This window comes from Tympanuchus pallidicinctus, unplaced genomic scaffold, assembly GCF_026119805.1.
Source record: "Tympanuchus pallidicinctus isolate F22 unplaced genomic scaffold, pur_lepc_1.0 scaffold14, whole genome shotgun sequence".
Lineage (NCBI taxonomy): Eukaryota > Metazoa > Chordata > Aves > Galliformes > Phasianidae > Tympanuchus > Tympanuchus pallidicinctus.
Window position 1 is genome coordinate 15,707,568 of NW_026294659.1, and position 19,181 is coordinate 15,726,748.

The following is a 19,181-nucleotide window of genomic DNA, read 5'->3' on the forward strand; positions in this document are numbered from 1 at the left end:
TTAGAGAACCATGTGCTGCTCAAACCATCACCTGTAGCCTATGGGGCTGGGAATGACTGAGAGAAAGACACAGAAACTAGGCAGAGAGGTGCCGACAGGAAATACGCTGGGAAAGGGGTGAAGGATGAACAGCAGCTTCTAGACATCCTTCTCCTGAACACAAAGTATTCCTGTGCTCACAGTCCCTTTCCCCTATTAAGCAAGATGCCTCTCCGAATGAACAAGTCCAGTCAAGATGATTCCTGCCTTGTACTCAAAGGGAAAGTCACACTATAAAAACTGTTTCCCTTTGGAAAGATGAGCAAATCAGACCAGGGAGGGAGGGTGGATGAGTCCCAGACTCAGAAAAGCTTTTCAAGGTAGTTCAGGATCCCGCTCTTCCCTTGTCTGCCTCTGAGTTGACACCAGGAAACTAATCCCAGCTTTCATTCACCCCGTCCCTTCTGCCAGTTGGTGCCTTTCAAGTGCTCACCAGGATGGCGGAGGAACTGCAGAGCTCAATGCTATGCGACTTTGGGCTTTGTTGCATATGACTGACAGCAATTTTTGCAACTTGAGAAAAAAGCCTGGCAACAGCAGCAGCCGTTTCGCAATACGTCTTCATCGCGCTGTGCCGAGAATGACAGGATCCTCACTGCTCTGGCTGGTGGCTTGTCACCACCCAGCACCTGGAGTGACTTCTTCAGCTCCCGGCAGTGGCTTTGTAAAGCATGGTCTGTCCAGGCAGCTTTGCTTCTAGGTGGCAGGTGCCCTCTGCAAGAGAGGGCAGCGAGTGTGGCACTGCAGCCTGGCAGCCAGGGCAATTAGCCTGCGGGGCCTGGCTGACTCAGGGCGTACCTGCTGCCTCGCACCCGCCAGCTCCATCCTCCTGACTCACATCCTGCTGCTCCTCCTCAGCTCCCAGCAACGTGCTGCATCACCCCAAGCTTTGGCCACACGGCAACCAGCTGGGAGCTGACAGCTGTGTCGCAGCTGTGGTGGTACACGGAGAGCTGCCTGCTCTGCTGTGGGAGTGAGGGCACATTGGGAAGTGCATGGGACCCAGCCCAGCCCACAGCCTTTTTGGTTCACAGGTACACAGTGGGACCTGTTACCTGGTTTGAATTGCAAGCTTAAAGTTTTAAGTATTACTTCATGAATAGTATGTCTCACTGATCTTCCTGTAAGTGTCCCTGTTCATTGCAGGGGAGTTGAGCTAGATGATATGTAGGGGTCCCTTCCAACTCAAACAGTTCTATGAATCAGTGTTTTAGGCAGCCTGTTATGAACTTATATTTGTTATACAGAAAGAGTGAGGTGACAGGAACAAACATTTTGCTAGTGTCTGAAGCAATGTCCTGAGCGGGCAGTACCAATCAGAGCAGTCCTAACAGGACTGACTGATGCCTCCCGGGTGCCTGACAGCAGCAGGGTGCTCTCCAGGAGGGTGAAAGTGCATGGCTTGACGTTATAAAGCACATACAAACGGCACTGCAGGACACTGAAGGAGGGAGAGCAACTTTTTACAGTCTGATAGTGATAGGTCAAGGGGGAATGGTTTTAAACTCAAAGAGGGGAGAATTGAGTTAGATGTTAGGGAAAGTTAGGCACAGCTGCCCAGAGAAGCTGTGGTGCCCCATCCCTGGAGGTGCCCAAGGCCAGGTTGGATGGGGCCCTGGGCAGCAGAGCTGGTGGAGGTGTCAGGGGTTGGGGCTAGGTGGGCTGTGAGGCCCCTCCCAGCTCAAACCCCTCTACCGGGCTGCGGGGCTGTGCGAAGCTCTGTGCGGGCTCCGTGCCGGACTCTGTGCGGCTCCGCACCGCCATCTGCCGTCCGGTCCCTGCCCAGGCTGCGCTGCCTTTCTCCCCCGTCGGGAACGTAGAGCGCCGGGACCGCCAGTAGCATCCCGACAGGAGGAAAGTGGCCTTATCCCGAGTCTCACACCGGAGCTCTCGTTTCGTTCAGCTATTAAGCGTTATGCAACGTTTGTACAGTTTAATTACAAGTTTTTAAAAGGAGCCGAGCACAACCTTTTCGTGGCAATAAAACATGACGAGGCATGAAAGATGGTTCCATGCTTTCTGCTTAATAGCTTGTTAGGCATGAGGCTGGAGGCTGAAGAGCTAGTGACTAGGCAGCAAGGTGTGAATTATTGCACCATAATTCTCGCCCTGGAGTGCTTTATTGCAATTAATAACTGTTTTCATGTTTTTAAATACATTTTCTCACACCATAAAAAGCAGAAATGGAAAGTACTTGCTAATGGGAGAAATACCGGGAGAACTGGGCACAGCTCATCGACCGGAGCAACCTCTTTGGTTTTGTGCTATTCTGATCTGCTTTAAAATGATTTTGAAGCTCAAATACAGCGTGGGCCCGCAGCTCCGTTGTTTCCCTTTGTTGAAGGAGCTCTCCCTGCAAATGATTCAGAGCAGGGAAGCAACTGCCCTGTCTTTTCAGCGTATCTTCACCTGAATAACCTCAGCCACACAAACCCATGCATTCAGTTCCTTGCAGTAGTCTGTCCACTTCTGAGAAATATATCTGTATTTGGAAAGTAGAAAATAGAAAGGAGCAGTAGACTCAGGAAGTGCTCATTGTCTTCTTTTTTCTTTTTTCTTTTTTTTTGGGAGGGGGAGAGGGAGGGAGTAGCCCAGTTCTGTGGCAAATTCAAACCCGTTCCAATTCAATTTAGGATGAACCAAAAGCTGAAGAAAAGCAGATATCCCAAAAAAATACGTCACTCACTGAGAGCCCTAATCCAGATCCTGCTAAGGCTGTTGGGAGTGCAGCGCTTGCCCCTACTGGGAGCTGAATCTGCCTCTCAATGCTGAAATGCTGCCATAAAGATGCTACTGCCTGGAGCATCTCCCTTATGAGGAAAGGCTGAGTGGCCTGGGGCTGCTTGGCGTGGAGGAGAGAAGACTGAGGTGGGATCTCATTGCTGTAAATATCTAATGTGAAGGAGTCAATGTATGGGGCCAGGCTCTTCACAGTGGAGTTCAGCAACAATCAGCAATGACTAATGGGCATAAACTGAAATACAGGAAGCTTCATCTGAACATGAGAAAGAGCTTCTTTGAGGATGACAGAGCACTGGAACAGGATGCCCAGAGAGATGGTGGAGTCTCCTTCTCTGGAGATACTCAAGATCTGCTTTCTTGTGTGACCTGCTGTATGGAACCCACTTTAGCAGGGAATTGGACCCACTGCTCTCCAGAGGTCCCTTCCAACCCCTACAATTCTGTGATACCTTTCTCCACTTGTTATTAAACAGTCCTGAGAGAGATGCTTGGGGTCAGTCAATATAACCTGCTTTAATGTGTGTGTAACATAATACGCTGTATTAACATCGCTGAATAGATTGCTTAATCAACTTGATGTCAAAAAGCTGATCTTTAGTATCTAATAGCAAATACAGGGACTGGGAATACAGGTAACAAGATGTAGAATTGATCGGTAGAACTTTCTTTTAAGAAAGACTTAATGGGATTGTGAGATTAATGATGGGGGTTCTCTGGTTGGCTGTCACCAACCCCAGGGGTTGGTAATGATAGCAAATGGAGGAGGTAGGTCAGGTGCCCTGGCAGTCTCTCTCTGGATGTTAGCAGACATGTTTGGTCCATTACTCAATTTCTGGTCTGGACACAACATAAGGTAATTGTAGTACCACAGAATGAGAAGAGATTGTATTTTGTTCTGTCCACACTTAGTAAATCTATGACAAAGTCTTGCCTCCCTTTCTGCCACTACAGCTGCTGCTGTGGCTTTTCCTGCATCTTCTTACACTGTTAGGATGCTTATTGCACCAGGGGCTGTGTTATGAAGCAGGAGTCATGCTGAGCAAGGTACAGGACAGACCCGTAGCCCTGCCCTGAAGAGCAGCAATGGAAGAGACAAAGGAAAAGTGAAGGGTAGAGGTGTCCTGCCAGTTAATGGAAGCTGTAACAGAAGGGAACAGGCAGTGTGTCCTCCCCCAGGCTGACAAACAAGGGTGGGTGGCAGCAACTTCTCCTCTCTTCCCTTCAGTGCTGGGAGCTGAGGACCTGCGAGCTAGTGATAAAACATTTCCAGTCAAAGGCACTCAGCTGCAAAACAAACAAGAACAAATACTGGGGATACGGCCAACTTGGGATGCGCTCCACAACTCCTCACTTGAAAAACAGCTTCCCCGCCACCACAATGCAGGGAAAACAGGAGCAGTGCGGAGTGCTCTCGCTCCTGACAAGGCAGGAAAACAGAGAGGCCATGGCCTCAGTGGGAACCTCCTTCTGCAATGACAGCACTGGGCAAAGCCCTTGGAGAGGGGTGGTGGAGAGCAGTGTTGGCTCCCACAAGGCCTCAGGCAGGGACTGCCTCTGCGGAACCTCCACACTGGGCTGGGTGTGTTCACACGTATCATGGCTCCAGCACTCAGCAGAGCTCCTGAGTGGAAATCAGTGGGACTGACACCAAAGTAAGGGAGCCACAGAACCACAGAACCATTAAGGTTGGCAAAGACCTCTGAGATCCCCCAGTCCAGCCACCAGCCCACCCCCCCCACGCCCACTGCCCACGTCCCTCAGTGCCACATCCACACGGCTCCTGAACACCTCAGGGACGGTGACTGCACCACCTCCCTGGGCAGCCTGTGCCCCTGCAGCACCGCTCGGAGAAATGTTTCCTAATATCCAACCACATTTAATTAACCCCATTTTAGAAGTAAAATACGTGTGGGGTCAGGCCATTACAAAGTTCACTGTTCCAAAGCTTTGTGGTATTTATCCTAACGCTACCCCTAGAGACTGAATTCCCCCGTCTCTTTCCCTGTCATCTTTAATAAGCAATGGCCATACATTAACAACAAGGTGATGTTACAGCTCCGAACATAGCAGGCTTTGTGCCTGTGCCCTTTTGTTTGTTGCTCCTAAAATCCATTTAATCCAATTGGATGTTGCTTTTAAAACAACGTGAGTCAACCGAATCTATTTTTAAGGAAGTCTGCCTGAAAAAAATTAAATATTAATATCTGATTTTGAACGATTTGGAAAATCTTTAGTACACCTTATTTTATTCTGCAACTGCCTTTGCTAGCTATTTTTGAATAGCTCCGAGTTTTGTATAAATCCTCCTTGCAAAATGGGTGAAACAAACAAAATGTAAAACTCATCTCCATAAAGCACAACAGAATAATAATTTCCAGATGGGCTTTCTGATGGAAGATCAAAGTCCTTCATCTCAGACTTGGGAAATTTCCCTTCCACGCTGGTATCAGTTTTATCTCAATGCAGTCTGTCCCAACATTGGATTCTTTCAAAAAGACAATTAGCTAGATGGAGCTGCGGGAGACTGCGCTTAGTGCTGAAGAGTATGGAAAAAGATTTTGCTAAAAAAAGCAAAAAATGTTGTGGGTAGGCAAAGGGAGGATGAATCTTTCTCACTTTGAGTTGTGCAATAACTAGACATTTCTATACACTCAAAAATGCCAGTTTCAAATGCAAATATTAAATAAGCAAAAGAGGGCTGTTTCTACATTGGTGCAACCAGTTTGGACAAACTCCCAGCTATGCATCTTTGATTTCAAACATCTCGAGGCTAGAAAATAATAGCTTAGTGGTTTTCCATATTTAAGTAAATGTTTTATGCATCTATGCAGTTTCAGATTTTTCTTCCAAGAACCAGAAGTTTCTCCTGAAAGCCTGTACGCTCTGGGCATCTGCATTTTCAGCTTAGCAGTTCCAGAGTTTGCGTAGGGGTTCCTGTTTCTGAAGTTCAGTCACTGCTAATAGGTGCACCCATACCTCTGAGTTTTTTCTGTTTATTATACATAATAAGTACCAAAAAAAGATGTACAAAATACCTCTTCATTTAATCCAGGCTGAGATTTTCAAAAGGTGGAGGAAGTCAAATTCCCCCAGTCCCATTCCTCCAATTAGGAATCTGCCTTCTGGAGGAGATGAGCTTCACTCCCTCTCTCTGTCTCTCCCACGCTGGCACATTTCCATCTTGTTTTGCTCTCTCTACTTGGAAGCTTTCACAGAAGCACTCCCAGTACAGTATTTTTGTCTTCGTGGTGCCATGCAGGACGTGTCTTTCTGGCAAAAAGGGCTGTGACTGCACAGCCTGAAATACTAATGGAGCTCAGTAATGAGCAGGTTTTTCACCCGGCAAAGTCTTTTCCCTGACCGCTTTTCCCAACAACATGAAACAGTAGAAAGCTTTGCAAGAAAAAAATCAACCAGTCAAAACTCACAGATGTACAGCTCGTATTTGAGGAAGCAATTCATCTGCAGGTCTCTTGGCAAAGGGGATTGTGGAACCGAAAAGTAATTGCGTAGCCATCTAAGTTTCTACATCCACCACGTGGTTTGGTTCACATCTTGGATATTGTTTTATCATTCAAATCAGCCTATAGGTCTCTTTCTCATTGCAGACACAAGGCAAGTGCAGCCATCCCCGCCGTGGTCCTATGACCAGTCCTACCAGTACCTGGGCTCCATCGCGACTCCCTCGGTGCATCCTGCCACACCGATATCGCCTGGCAGGGCCAGCGGCATGACGTCCCTCACCGCAGAGCTTTCCAGCCGCCTCTCAGGTGAGCCTCTGCAAATTGTTGGTGCTGGGTTGCCCATGCAGTGATCACTGTGTCCTCGGGTGCTGCTGCTGCAGCTTTTCCCTGCTGCTGGTGAAGCATATTCTGAGCCTTCTGCAGAGAGCCATCTCAGCTGGTTGACTGGGATTTGCGCAAAGAGTGAAGAAATGAGGTTTGGGTCCCAACATAGTGTTCTCAAAAGAGAAAGAAACAGGAGAAAGTGGCTACTTTGAGGATGTCTGGAACTATAAAAATAGTTGAGATAGAAGAACTGTCATATGAATGCCACAGACTGGTTCTGTTTCCTTCCTTCTCTCAAAATTCAGACCGGAGTACAACAGATTATGGGTGGACATGCAGCGTGCAGGATGGTGTTTTTTGACACGTTAAGTGTTGCGCTGTACTGTCTTGTTACATCTTTCTGAAATAGTACTGCAGGGCTTTACAAGCCAGCATAAAAATACAGCTTGAAAGTGAAAGCTACCCCCCTGGTTTGCACTGTGTTCAGCTGACCATCTGCTGACTCTAACCCCCACATATTGAATCAATATGTGTGTGTTCAATAGCAGAAAATTTGCTAAAATGAATGAGAGACATATAATCCAACCTTGCACATGGCTTTCTCAAAAAGCATATTCTTTGGCCATACATATTGCTCTCATTTGAATAATCAGGGCAAACTATTTCATTAAGGATTTTACTTTAAAAAATCATGTTTCTTGTCTAAACAAACAGCCGGCTGGAGGGTTTTTAGACATGGTGCCTCAAAAGACAAAGGATATCAGACATACTTAAAACACCTTGACATTAACTTTTGTTGTCCTGCTTTTTGCCAAAGTAGGCAGAAGAAGCCCTCCTCTGATGAGTGATGTGTCTAGGCAGTTTTAAGAAGTTTGATTTCTTTCTCAGGAATGAGGTGTGGAAGCACCCTTTAATATCTGGCAGGTTGTCAGATGTCATCTTTGGCCTTAGCCACCCTCAAGCTCCTACCACTCCACACCATGGTCTGTCTTACCGTGTTAAATCTAACGGTGCGGGGGTTTGGGGGAAGGAAATGTGTTTGAGGGTCCCGCTGATCTTCCAGAAGTCAAAAAGACAGAAGGCAAACTGAAAAAGGAAGCATACCACATGCGTCAGAGCTTTTCTGAGAAATTCATATAAATTCATCAAAGAGTGCTGGCTGTGCAGTTGACGAGCTTTCAGAGCTTGGCGCTGGAGTGTGTCTGCTCTAGCTTTAAAATTGGCCAGAGCCAAGAGCTTTGTTTTCCCTCTGCTTCTTCTCATGAGTATTTCCTTCAGCGTATGGCTCCTCTTCTGCAGACTCCACACCTTGTCTGGTGGAAGAAGTTGTCTTCTGGAAACATTTTTTCTTAATTATGATTGCAGTAATTTTAATCACGCATAGCTGCTAGCTCTAGGGACTGACACCTTCCATTAATCTGAGTCACCATGAAGATCCTTTCTAGAGAAGCCATTGTCTGCTCTGCTTGTGTAATCTGTGCTCGTCAGAGGAGGAGATGGTGGGACTGGGCGTCTTTTCACTTGTGTCAGACAAAACAGAGCATAATTTGGCCATCCTATAAAAAGCTTTTTATAAAAAGCTCACTTAGGATGAGAAGGATTTCTAGTACAATTGAAAGGGGGAAAAAAAGCCCAACTCCCACATGTAGCTTTCCGCTTTCAAAAGGCATTGCTGTTGTTATCCCTTTTTATATGCTTACTAGAGCCAAGATTTTTGGAAATCATAACAACTATGTAGACACTATATGAAGACCCACATATAAAGACCTCAAATGAACGTGATTTTTTTCTGATTTTGGTAGTTTCAGAAATCAGTGTAGAACTGTGTTGCTAAATGCTAAGAGCTGGGCTGAGCCTATGTGTGTAGAACTTGCCTGTGTATTTTGAAAGGACAGTGTGTGCTCCAAGGAGCTTCCCGTTTGAGTCAGAAGCTGGGAGCAAGGAGAGACTACACAGAAGCTGAACAATTTGTATTTAGGTCCTATCAGTGTCTGTGGTGACTTGTGATTCTAAGCAAGAAGGCTGAGATCAGTATCCATGTTCTCCACCCACCTGCTGAGGATGAGGGCACTCTGGAAATGTAAATTGCATGTGCTGTAAGATCTCTGTGAGCAAGCACGTACACCTACAGAACATGGTGAGAGCTTGGCACTCCTCTTTAATTGCTGCTTTACTGCAGTAAATCCAAAACATCCAGACCTGTTAGCACTGTGTGTTAGAGATGGGGTGCGGGATAGCTCAGTTCTTTCCGTGGCAACACTACGTTAGTTAATTGTGGAACGGGATTCTGATGTTGATAATAGCCTTGCAGAGGTGCATTTCTGCTCTGCCAGTTTGACAATCTCTGCTTTCCTTTCCTGCAATCCAGGTGCTTCTGACTTGACGGCATTCAGTGACCCCAGAGTGGGGATTGACCGCTCCTTCTCCGCGCTCCCTTCCATTTCTGATCCTCGGATGCACTACCCGGGAGCGTTCACCTACACGCCAACTCCCGTCAGTTCGGGGATAGGGATCGGTATGTCTGCTATGTCCACGGCCACCAGATACCACACTTACCTCCCACCTCCGTATCCTGGTTCCTCTCAGGCCCAAGGCAGCCCATTCCAGACCAGCTCACCTTCGTACCACCTCTACTACGGAACCTCCGCTGGGTCCTATCAGTTCTCCATGATCTCAGGAGGAGACCGGTCCCCCCCGCGCATCCACCCCCCTTGCACCAATGCTTCCACAGGATCGACACTCCTCAACCCCAACCTTCCCAATCAAAGTGATGTGGTTGAGGCAGAAGGGAGCCACAGCAACTCCCCAACCAACATGGGTACCACGGCAAGGCTAGAGGAAGCGGTTTGGAGGCCATACTGAATGCATTTTAAATAGTCGTGGGCCAGGACTAACGTGCTTTCGATTTACCGATGTCCGTAGGTATCCCATAAACACCTGTCTTGCTTATGGGCCCTGCCATGTTCATACATCAATTCCAGAAGCAAACTCTCCAGAAGTCAGCGGTCCCAGGAGCAGTGGCACGCATTGGGCCAGCTGCGTGGCTGGTGAGGTGATGCCATGCCAGCAGGGTACCCCCCAGGGGGCTGAGCTTCTGGAAAGGAGGACATTCAGTTTGGTGGCCTGTAGGTAGTGAGGGTGAGTAGGAAGATATCCAGGCTGTTTTCAGGCTTGTGGCTTTCAAACATGCCCAGGTTTGAAGGTCTCCACAGCCCTAAAGAGATTTTCAGTTCACTTCTGTTTTTAAGACTTAAGACCCAACAGAAACTTAATGAGTTTACTGCATCTTATGGACGTATTAACTATAAGGAAGTATAGGAAGATTCTCAGAGGGAAACTGTGAACGCTTCTGTTTTAGCAATGCTGTGAATGAGAGGTTTTATATGTTGGACTTCAGTTTTTCCTTTCCTTTTTTTTTTTTTTAAACAACATTGTGTATTCCGAAGAATATGGAATTTTTTATTGCTGGTTTTTTTGTTGTTGTTTGTTTGGGTTTGTTTATTTTTTTTTGAGGATGCAACTCATCCTGCTTTGCATCTAATTTGTTTAATTTCTCTTGGCACCTTATAAATCGCAAAAAAAAAAAAAAGAGATTTTACTTTTTGTTGTTGTTTTAATCACGCTTGCTTCTTTCTTGCTTTGTCAACTGAAAGAATCAGCCCCTTTTTCAATGAGTTAATTTAACTTTTTTTCTCTTGGACTTTTTTTTTTTAATAGAACGGCTACAGCCTTGGGTCATTTTCAACTACTGTACTACTTTGATGATATTTATGCTTGATATTTAGACTTTTCTTATTTGTTGATACTGTTATTATTTAAGTATGCCTATATTAAAAATATCAGCAATCGCCTTTTTTGGTAGCAGCCAAAGTCAAATTTGTCACATTGAAAAAGGCTGGAATAACGATGGGTAAAGTGACTTCCCAATTACCTAGAAATATTGTTTACAGTTATCTCCCTTTCATTTTACTCAGCTAGGTGAGTCCAGAGCCTCAGAGCTGTTTGTTTAGATGCCCCACTCCCACTGAAACAATTGAGGCATCGAAGTCCCCATGAAGGCACTGTGCCTTTCCCCCAACAGAGTCATCTCTCCACACCCCTTCCATGTTTTTCCTTTGTCACCAGTGGTGATGCTCAGGATCAGTACTCAGGAGGTACTTATAAGGCAGTCTTTTGTATTCCCTCAACTATGTAAGTCCCCACACAGCCCTGTTCTGCGCTGAGCTTCCCTTGGCTTCCTGGTAGAGGCTTCATAGTCTTTCAAATCAAAAGCCAGCACACAGTTAGCATGGCAGGAGTGAAGTGAAGAAGACTGATATAATCAATGTGAGACTTGCTCCCAGCTCAGTGGAGCCAAGATTTGCAGTACAAGAGCCATGTTTGAGTGTACTGGAAAAGAGATCAATTTGTGCATCACAAAATAGCTCAGACTGAACAGAGTCAAGTTCATCTGGAAAGCAGGCCAGCAAAGAAGGGGCCTTAATGGTTCTTCCATCACTGTATATTGAGGGAAGAGGAAGGAGATTTAAAATCTGTGCACAAACTATTTGGTCCTGTAGCAAATATGCACAGCTTGTACTGGGAGCATGTTAATACAGTCGTCATCATTGCCCATCGTTACAGCACAAACATATCAGATGTCACTGTAAAGTTTATGGCACTATTTTATTTGAGGGTTTGGTCTGAACGCAGCTGTTGTACTACTCATTAATTACAGACTGCTGATGTTGACAAGTGTGCGTTCCAAATGATCCGATTATTATTTAATGTACTTCTTAAATGAGTGAAACAATTGCAGGTCAACTCAGAGAGTATTTGAAAGCAGGACTTCAGATCAGTGTTTGATGTTTAAAAAAAAAATATGAAAAGGATTCAAATTAAAAAGATCCTTGGCTGCAGGCAGCAGAACAGCTGGACTTATTTAAAACCATTTGTTTTTCAAGTTTTCTTTTTTTTTATATATGATTTTGCTTCTTTGTTTGAGTCAGATGCAGTAGCACTTTGGTATTGAAAAGTTACAAACTGAAGAACTTGCATTGTCAACAAGGTCATCTTTGTGCAGAAAATAGGGGGTGTTTCAAGAGATCTCAGCAAAAGTTCAAAATGGTTCTGCTGAAATATATACGTGGCCTCGTGCTTTTGTTTAGCGTAATGGAATTTATCATTTTCTAGAGTTTGCTCTGATCAAAAAAGGCAGAAAGCATCAAAACCAGTATCAGAACAGTTAAAAATGCATTTTGGAAGTATGGAGACCTTGATGAATACGGAAATAGAGAGACCCTACCCTTGCATAGTTGGAATCTCACCTCATCAGTAGCCTAAAAAAAAGTCCTCCCTCACCAAACAGTAGCTCTGTTGCAGAATCCATTTTACACATTCTCTCGCACTCGCCGTGCAGTTCAAATCCCCATTGACCACGGCTTTCATGTCTGCCTTGTGACTGGACCACCCAAGCGCACAGTACTGCGAGTGGGAACCCAAAGGTGAGGGTGAGGAACCGCAGAGGAGCCGCACAGGGCACAGCTGCTCCCACATCAGTCTCTCCCCACATCCACGACTGCTGTCTGCTGAAACCTTTGCCTGTTTCAGCCCATAGTGTTGTACTATCCCCTCCTGAAACTATATTGATGGGAAGGTGAGCCCAGTCTGCCGGCCCAGCGGTCAGGCCTAATGTTTGACGTTTCTTACGGCTACACGTCTACTTTCTTCACAGCTGCCCTGAAGTGGAAGTTTAATTTTACACTCCCTGCTGTGAACGGTTTGAGAAAGTGTGGAGCTGGTCGCAGCACAGCACTTTGTGTTTCTGAAACACAAACCAGAATGTGGGGTTTCCCACCTCCTCGCCCACCATCACTGCCAGCAGCTCCTGAGTCAAACTTCTCTATGCATGTCAAACACAGAACAACACAGTGCTCCCCTTACAGAGGAACATCTGAGTTTATTATCCCGTGCAATTAGTCTGTTTAATCACCGTGAGCTACAGTGTATTCACACAAGTGCTTATGAGACACCACAGTTCACTCAAATCTCTTTTTATAGCCATCCCCTGCCCCGCTCAGGACAGCAAAGCTCTCTGAGGCTGTAAAAACTCTTGTGTCATTCCTCTCATATCTAAACAGCACTTGGCAGGCAAAAGGAGGACAGCTAGGTAAAACACTTCCCCCATTCACATGCCTCCAAATTATAGTGTATAAGTATATATTTTTATATGTAATATATATATATTTATATAGTTTTATCATCCCAGTTGCTGAATGGAATAGCACTGTTGTGCTTCCCTTTGCAAGTCTCGGTCAACAGAGTGCCTTAGGCTCCTTCCCCTACCGACGTGCAGTAGTTGATGGCAGTCTCTACTATCAGCTTGTGTGTTCCTCTCACAAGACACAGCTTGTTGTCCAGAGGCAGCCTCATCCACCAGTTCCAAAGTAAACACAGGGCCGACCGCCTGTTTGCATAAAGACCCCTTACTTTGCTCTCAGCGTTTCTGCTCACTTCCAGAGTTCCCATTTGGCTTCCAGAGCGAAGTGAAGGAGCTTTAGTGCAAGAGGAGGCAGACGCAGGGAGCGTCGTTGCTACTAAGGATTTTACTTGCAGAATTATGCCAAATAAACTTCTGGAAAGGAGAAAAACGGTTTCCTCCAAATGGCCCACAGTCTTTGTCAGAGTGTTCTGAATTGCCTGCACTCTTGAAACATTCATTACTGCTTTCTGGATGACCTTCTCCATTAATGTATTTGAAGATTCAGGATAAGTGGATCATTTTCAATTCGGGCAAAACACTTTCTTGTTTTCCTGCATCGTAACATTCTTGTGTTTTATTTTTGTTAACCTTGCTTGGTCAGTACTGATCACTTGGCATTTTTCTCCTTGTCCTCAGAGGGTTGCATCAACAGAGTTACTTGTATTTATGTATGTAAATAGAGTTCAAAAGCTTCACAGCAAAATATTTAGTGCTTGTAATTACTCTGCTTTTTTTTTTTTTCCTTTTCGTTTTCCTGTGTTTTTAATGAACTTACCTTTGTTTGCTTAAATACTCTAGTGAGACTTATTTCTTTCCAAATTAGTTATTTTAGGCTTCGAGATAAACTACATTTTATTCACTTTCGTAAACAGTTATAGCATGGTCCCTATCCAACACTCTTCACTTTTTCTTTTTCTTTTTTTTTTTTTTTTTTTTTTTGTGTGTGGTAGGGGAGAAACGAATGTGCAAAAAATCTGTGGGTTATTTGTGGTATCCTGGGTGTGACAGCGACACACTTTTCTTTCAAACACAAACTCAACTTTCAGTCTGAGGGGGTGGCATGGCAAGTCAGAGGGGAGGCCTGGTGGGAGACGCGCTCCTATCAGGACGGCATCAAAGTGTGTTCGTTCAGCATTTACTGGATCTGCTTACAAACCAGATGCTGCAGCATACTGGAACAGTCACATTTTCCTTTGACGCTGTCATGCTGAACATTTCCAGAAGGGGAAACTACCAGGTTTTGGAAGTTTGCTTTTTTGGTTTTTGATCACAGGGGGATTTTTCTTCCGGGGGTGGGAAGGGGGGCTGCTGTTTTTTTGGAACCAGAAAGGAAAAGAGAATAGAGTAGATTTTTCCCCCACTACAGAAAGTCTCCAGATACCACGTCAGAGTAGGCTCTTGCTGTACATACGGATGGCTGTGTCCAGCTCCACGGGAAAACTCATTACAACTAGCACGCAGAGCAGCTGGACTGCTGCGTTAGTTTTAATGAAGACTTTCTTTCTTTCTTTGTACCACAGTTTCCTCTGTAAATTCAGTATCATAATTAGTGTGAATGACAAATAAAACGTTTGACAAGTATGCGCATTGGCCTGGTGCGTTCTTTCATCAGGGAGAAACCGACTGTCACAGGAAAAGTACCCATCAGAGAACGATACTGAGAGTGTATCACTCACAACATCAAAAATACATTTCTGTGGGGTTTTTTTTTTAATCTATTTATTGCTTTTTTTACATTAAATTGACGTTTTTCTGATGCAGAATGACCTGTCTTGCTATCCAATAGGACCATCAAAACAAGACTCAGATGAGACTTTGCATGTACAGAGGCTTGGTAATTGAACTGTATCTCCAACGTCTTGATTAAATTCTTCAATGGTCTAAAATCTCCTATATCTGTTATTTTTCTTCCTTCATTTTATGCTTCTTGGGCTGGATCCTCTTTGATATTGATGAGTTGAATCTTATTTTTAGGAGTACCAAAACAGACAGTTTGAAGTCATGCTATTTTTGAGATACACTGTTGTTTTTTTTCCCCTCTCTTTAAATAAATAATGGAACAGTAGTGTCAATGAAACATTAATAAGGGAGAAATCAAGCTTTCAAATAGAGAAAAAGAAGAGTCAATAATGAAAGTTCAATCTGAAAGCCCCAGTATCTACACATAAAATCTTCTAGTATTGGCCTGACAGAGTAAGAGTACATTGCATCATATTGAAGAAGTTTTCAGTAGTCCACTTCTATACAATAATATATGCATGCAAAGATTACCTTTCATTTGTTTCTCTCAGTGAAAAACAAGCTGCAAAGCACACTATCACAGGTATATTTTTTCTAACATCTCGTCAGGTAGCATTCCATCTCCTAAATGATAAGTCATAGTATCATTTTAAAATTGGGATCAAGGGACTATGAGAAAACAGTTACCAAATTCCAAGCACTTAACTTTCTAACCTCTTTCTAACCTCTTTAGGCTGAGCTAACACACGCCTCTGACAAGGCTACTGCTCAGTCTGAGCACGTCATTTCTTTCTGGCACAATCCCACATTATCCTCACAGTATTGCACCTACATTTTTGCAAGGGTCACCCACAGAGATTTTTCTCCTTAGCCCCTGAAACCCAAGAGCACTTCTTCAGAGGTGGATGGTCGAGCAGAGCACAGATTTATTTTGTTTTCTACTTTAACACAGCAGGAAGAGAAGCTATAAATAGTGACAGTCAAAACAAAAACCAAAATTTTTACGCCCAAGGGCAACTCAACAGAAGTATTTGTAGCTGGATTTCAAAGACTATAGGGAGGACATATGAGCAGAGTTTCCATTTCATATGGGAGGGGAAGGCAAAGGACTGCAGTGGCCACTTGGACATGATGCACACGTTCCACCATTCCCTTAGTGCAGACCAAATTTACCCGTTTTCCCCAGGCTGAGGGGAGGAAGCAGAGGCAGCTGCCCTCCCTGCACTCTCTGCTCTCTGAGGAGCTGCCCCTGGGCATCCCTGTGAGGCAGGTGGCTTGGCCATGCCTTCCTCTGGTAGCTGAGAGAGGCCAGCTCAGCCCCACCTCTAGCATTATGAGGGGGAGGAAGAAGAAAGAGCAAAAAGGTGAGGAATACAAAGGCTGGAGGCTGCTGTTTGTGAGAGGAAGGGCTGGTGGGGTGAACCCACACAGTTGTTGACTTGCTGTTCTACCCTTACACTCTGACTGACAGCTTTTGACGGGCTTTGATTATAAAGGCCATTGTCATGGGTGTTCTCTGCACTGCTTTGTTTGACTTGTGCAATGAGGAAACCCCTCCCTCTGGAGTCAGGCTTCAGAGCTAAAGCAGCTTATTAAATAATATCCGCCTGAAAGGCACTGTACGACTCAACACAGCTGTCCTGGAAAGACAACACAGGTGTGTTACCTTTGGTTTACATGGCTTTTTTCCCTCTTTTCAGTGGCTTGTCACACAAGACAACAGGCTTGGATTAGTGGTGAGTGTACTGTGCCCAGAAGTTGTACTCTTTTTCTGAGCAGGCACAATAATCCTGGTACTGGTGCTATGTGTGCGGTCACGGAGCTGACTGTAAACTGCATTAGCTGCTCTGAGACAGATCTTGTTCACAGCATTCATAGCTTATAAGCCTATCAGCAGTGCCACTGCTACAATGCTGGAAGACCTTGTAATGACACTGTGGTTTCCAGACATCACTGAAGTATGACTCAGTCCAGAACTGTAAATGGGCCAAAAATATTATTTAATGGTGTCCCACTGTATTTTTACAACACAGGGTATTTGCAGGTCTGTAAGATGCTTTAGAAGCATGTCTCCTTAGGCAACCTCCCAGTTGCAGGAAGACAGCACCTTTCATCCCTGTTTAACTCTGGTGAGGACTCACATTTACTTTGCCACCGGGATACCCTGTGGAGCAGAAATCCTAATGTGGACAGTGTTTCAGAGAAGGAATGTCCAAACTGAGCTCATCGTAGCTCTCGCCTGCCGGGGGAGGAAGACTCTGTACAGATAAAAGCATGTTTAACTCTGAGGAGAAGGAAAATAAAGGCTCGGAACCTGCAGGTCTTCATTGGAATGTCTAGCTACTGAATTAGGAAGCTTGTTTTCTGGTTTTAAGTTACAGGGACACCTAGAAGTCTCCCAGACTGGATTAGTCAGCACGAGTCACTGTCTGGGAATTGTTTGGGTTTGTGAGAGGAGGATAAAACAATTTAGAAAGAAAATCTAATACACAGATTTAAAACATAGCCTGCTTGCGGAGCAAAGAGGGGGTTAGGTCTGATCTGTGGACTTCATAAACACTGGTTCTGAAGGCTAGGGTGGCTGTCAGAAGATAGAGACCTGTTCCCTGCTGATGCAGAATTGTTTCCTGCAGCATGTAAAAAATGCCTCTGGCTGTTTTACTTTCAAATGCCCCAAATACAGGAACATCTGCAGCTCTTCTGTGGAAGTTTAAAGGCAATCCTACTACAGCCTTCATGCCAGCCTCTGCTGCTGCTGCGCTTGACCCATCTTGCAAGCTACACCCAAGGAAGCCTGCACTACATTCCCTAGGGAGATCTGAGGTCTGGGTGCACTTCATGGTGCTTATGCCAGCCAGCTGCATATTGCCATTGCCACTGCATTCTCGAATCAGACCCGCTCAGTGCCAAGACCCAACAGTTCAAAATGCAGTTCCAGTCTCTGTGTGCAGGGACATCCCAGCTACAAGTGTACAGGTTTCCTGCCCCCACCTCCCCCTACAAAGCTCAGCAGGCAGAAGGGAAGGAGGGGAAGAGGGCATTATTACTGAGGAACTGTCCTCCCTTTCTTTTTCTTTTCCACTCGCTCCTCACCATCATGCATCTGTGATCTCCCTCCAGTCTTCTGCAGGACTGGGAGCTCAATGATGTCAGTTCAGTGCAGACAACTTGGAAAGGGGTAGGGGGTGGGAGGCAAGGGAAAGGGTGTTGAGCACAGACAGGCAGATGCCAGCATGTCCATCCCATGGGCATTATGATCTGGGGGCTGGATGAGAGGAAGAGTTCTTCTGTTTTGTAACAGAAAGGCACATTTCCAAAAGTTTCAGCACACAGCAAAAAATCTGTCCGTGTGGTCTTGAAATAATGTTCAGTTGTATCCTTTTGAAAATACTGAAACTGAAATGATCCTAGTTGCCAAAGGGCTGCAGTCTGCCAGCTTAGCTGGGAAGCCTGGTCCGTGGGAAGCAGGCAGCACTGCTGGTGATACGGTTGGGGTGAGTCAGTGTGCTGCACCACAGTTTATCAGAAGTATTTCAAACAAGCTCCAGGTATGAGTGGTCAACAGCAAGCTCATCCTACACAGGCAATTTAGCTATTGCTCACTGCTGTTAGGACTGTGCCTGTGATCTCATTTGGATGGCCTTGCAAACTTGAGTCCAAGAGTGCTGAAGTGGCAGATATTTTGCCTTGTATTCCTCTCTTTCCAAATGTGATCTCTTTGAAGTTAGTAAGGCTGTTTTGTAATGCTCTGTATATTTTCTGACCTCCCTGGGTCTTTAAGCGTATCGCCTACTGGAAAATATTTGTGTCCCATCTCATTGTGCTGTAGCTGTTTGACGTTTTCTGCTTTCTGAAGTCTTACAGGCACATTAATTCTCCTTAAGACATCAATATCTGCCAATGTTCTTCCTGATCCCTAAAGAGGTGGCTTCTTCTCCTTTGCTTGCACTGCTTCCTCAAGAAAGGTTAATAAGTCCATGGCTATGAACAGAGGTCAGAAAATGAGGAGAGAATTAAAAAGAAGAAAAATTACGAAGATCACAAAGGATGACTTGAAAGATAAAACTACAGGTATGTACCCAGTTTACAAAGCACATTTGTTCCACGTATGTGTCTCAAGCAATGGTCTTTGGGGCAATCTTTGTTGTAATGTCTCCATTGGTGCTGTCTCGCAGGAGATAGAATCACAGAGCCGTGGAACATCCACAAGGATCATTGAGTCCAACTCCTGGCTCCACACAGGACCACCCAAAAATCAAACCCCGTGTCTGACAGCACTGTCCAAAGCACTCTCAGATCTTTCCAAGTTATAATAATTTCTGCCTGTTTTCCTCAACCCTCAGGCTCTTTACTTGAACTTTCAGGTGATCCCAATACTATCCATATCCTCTTATAGATCACTCTTCAAAATAACTTTGCTGCAGGTTTTTGCCTTCTTTTCTGCATCCTCTCATTCTCACAAAGGCAGCCTACAACATGGAAAGGAAACGCTGGAGAAACCGGGAGGGGGCGAATGCACCAAGGGAACTTGGGTCTCAGGATGATTATTCTATGCCTCTTTTGAAGTTTAAGATGCATCATTCATCCAGACCTTTCCAAACCATATACACAATTATGAAATATGGTCAAGA

At 45.1% G+C, this 19,181-nt stretch overlaps 1 protein-coding gene across 2 annotated transcripts in view; it reads left to right on the top strand.

Annotated features, from left to right (window-relative positions):
* The window catches only part of RUNX1 (RUNX family transcription factor 1), a 153,345-nt gene extending 138,954 nt beyond the window's left edge, over nt 1-14,391 (top strand). For both annotated transcript variants that reach the window (XM_052673900.1, XM_052673898.1), the window contains 2 exons: nt 6,390-6,551; nt 8,938-14,391. In XM_052673900.1, the coding sequence (XP_052529860.1) occupies nt 6,390-6,551; nt 8,938-9,431 (656 nt within the window). In that variant the 3' untranslated portion in view covers nt 9,432-14,391. The remainder of the gene's footprint in view (nt 1-6,389; nt 6,552-8,937) is intronic.
* Nucleotides 14,392-19,181: the final 4,790 nt, after the last annotated feature.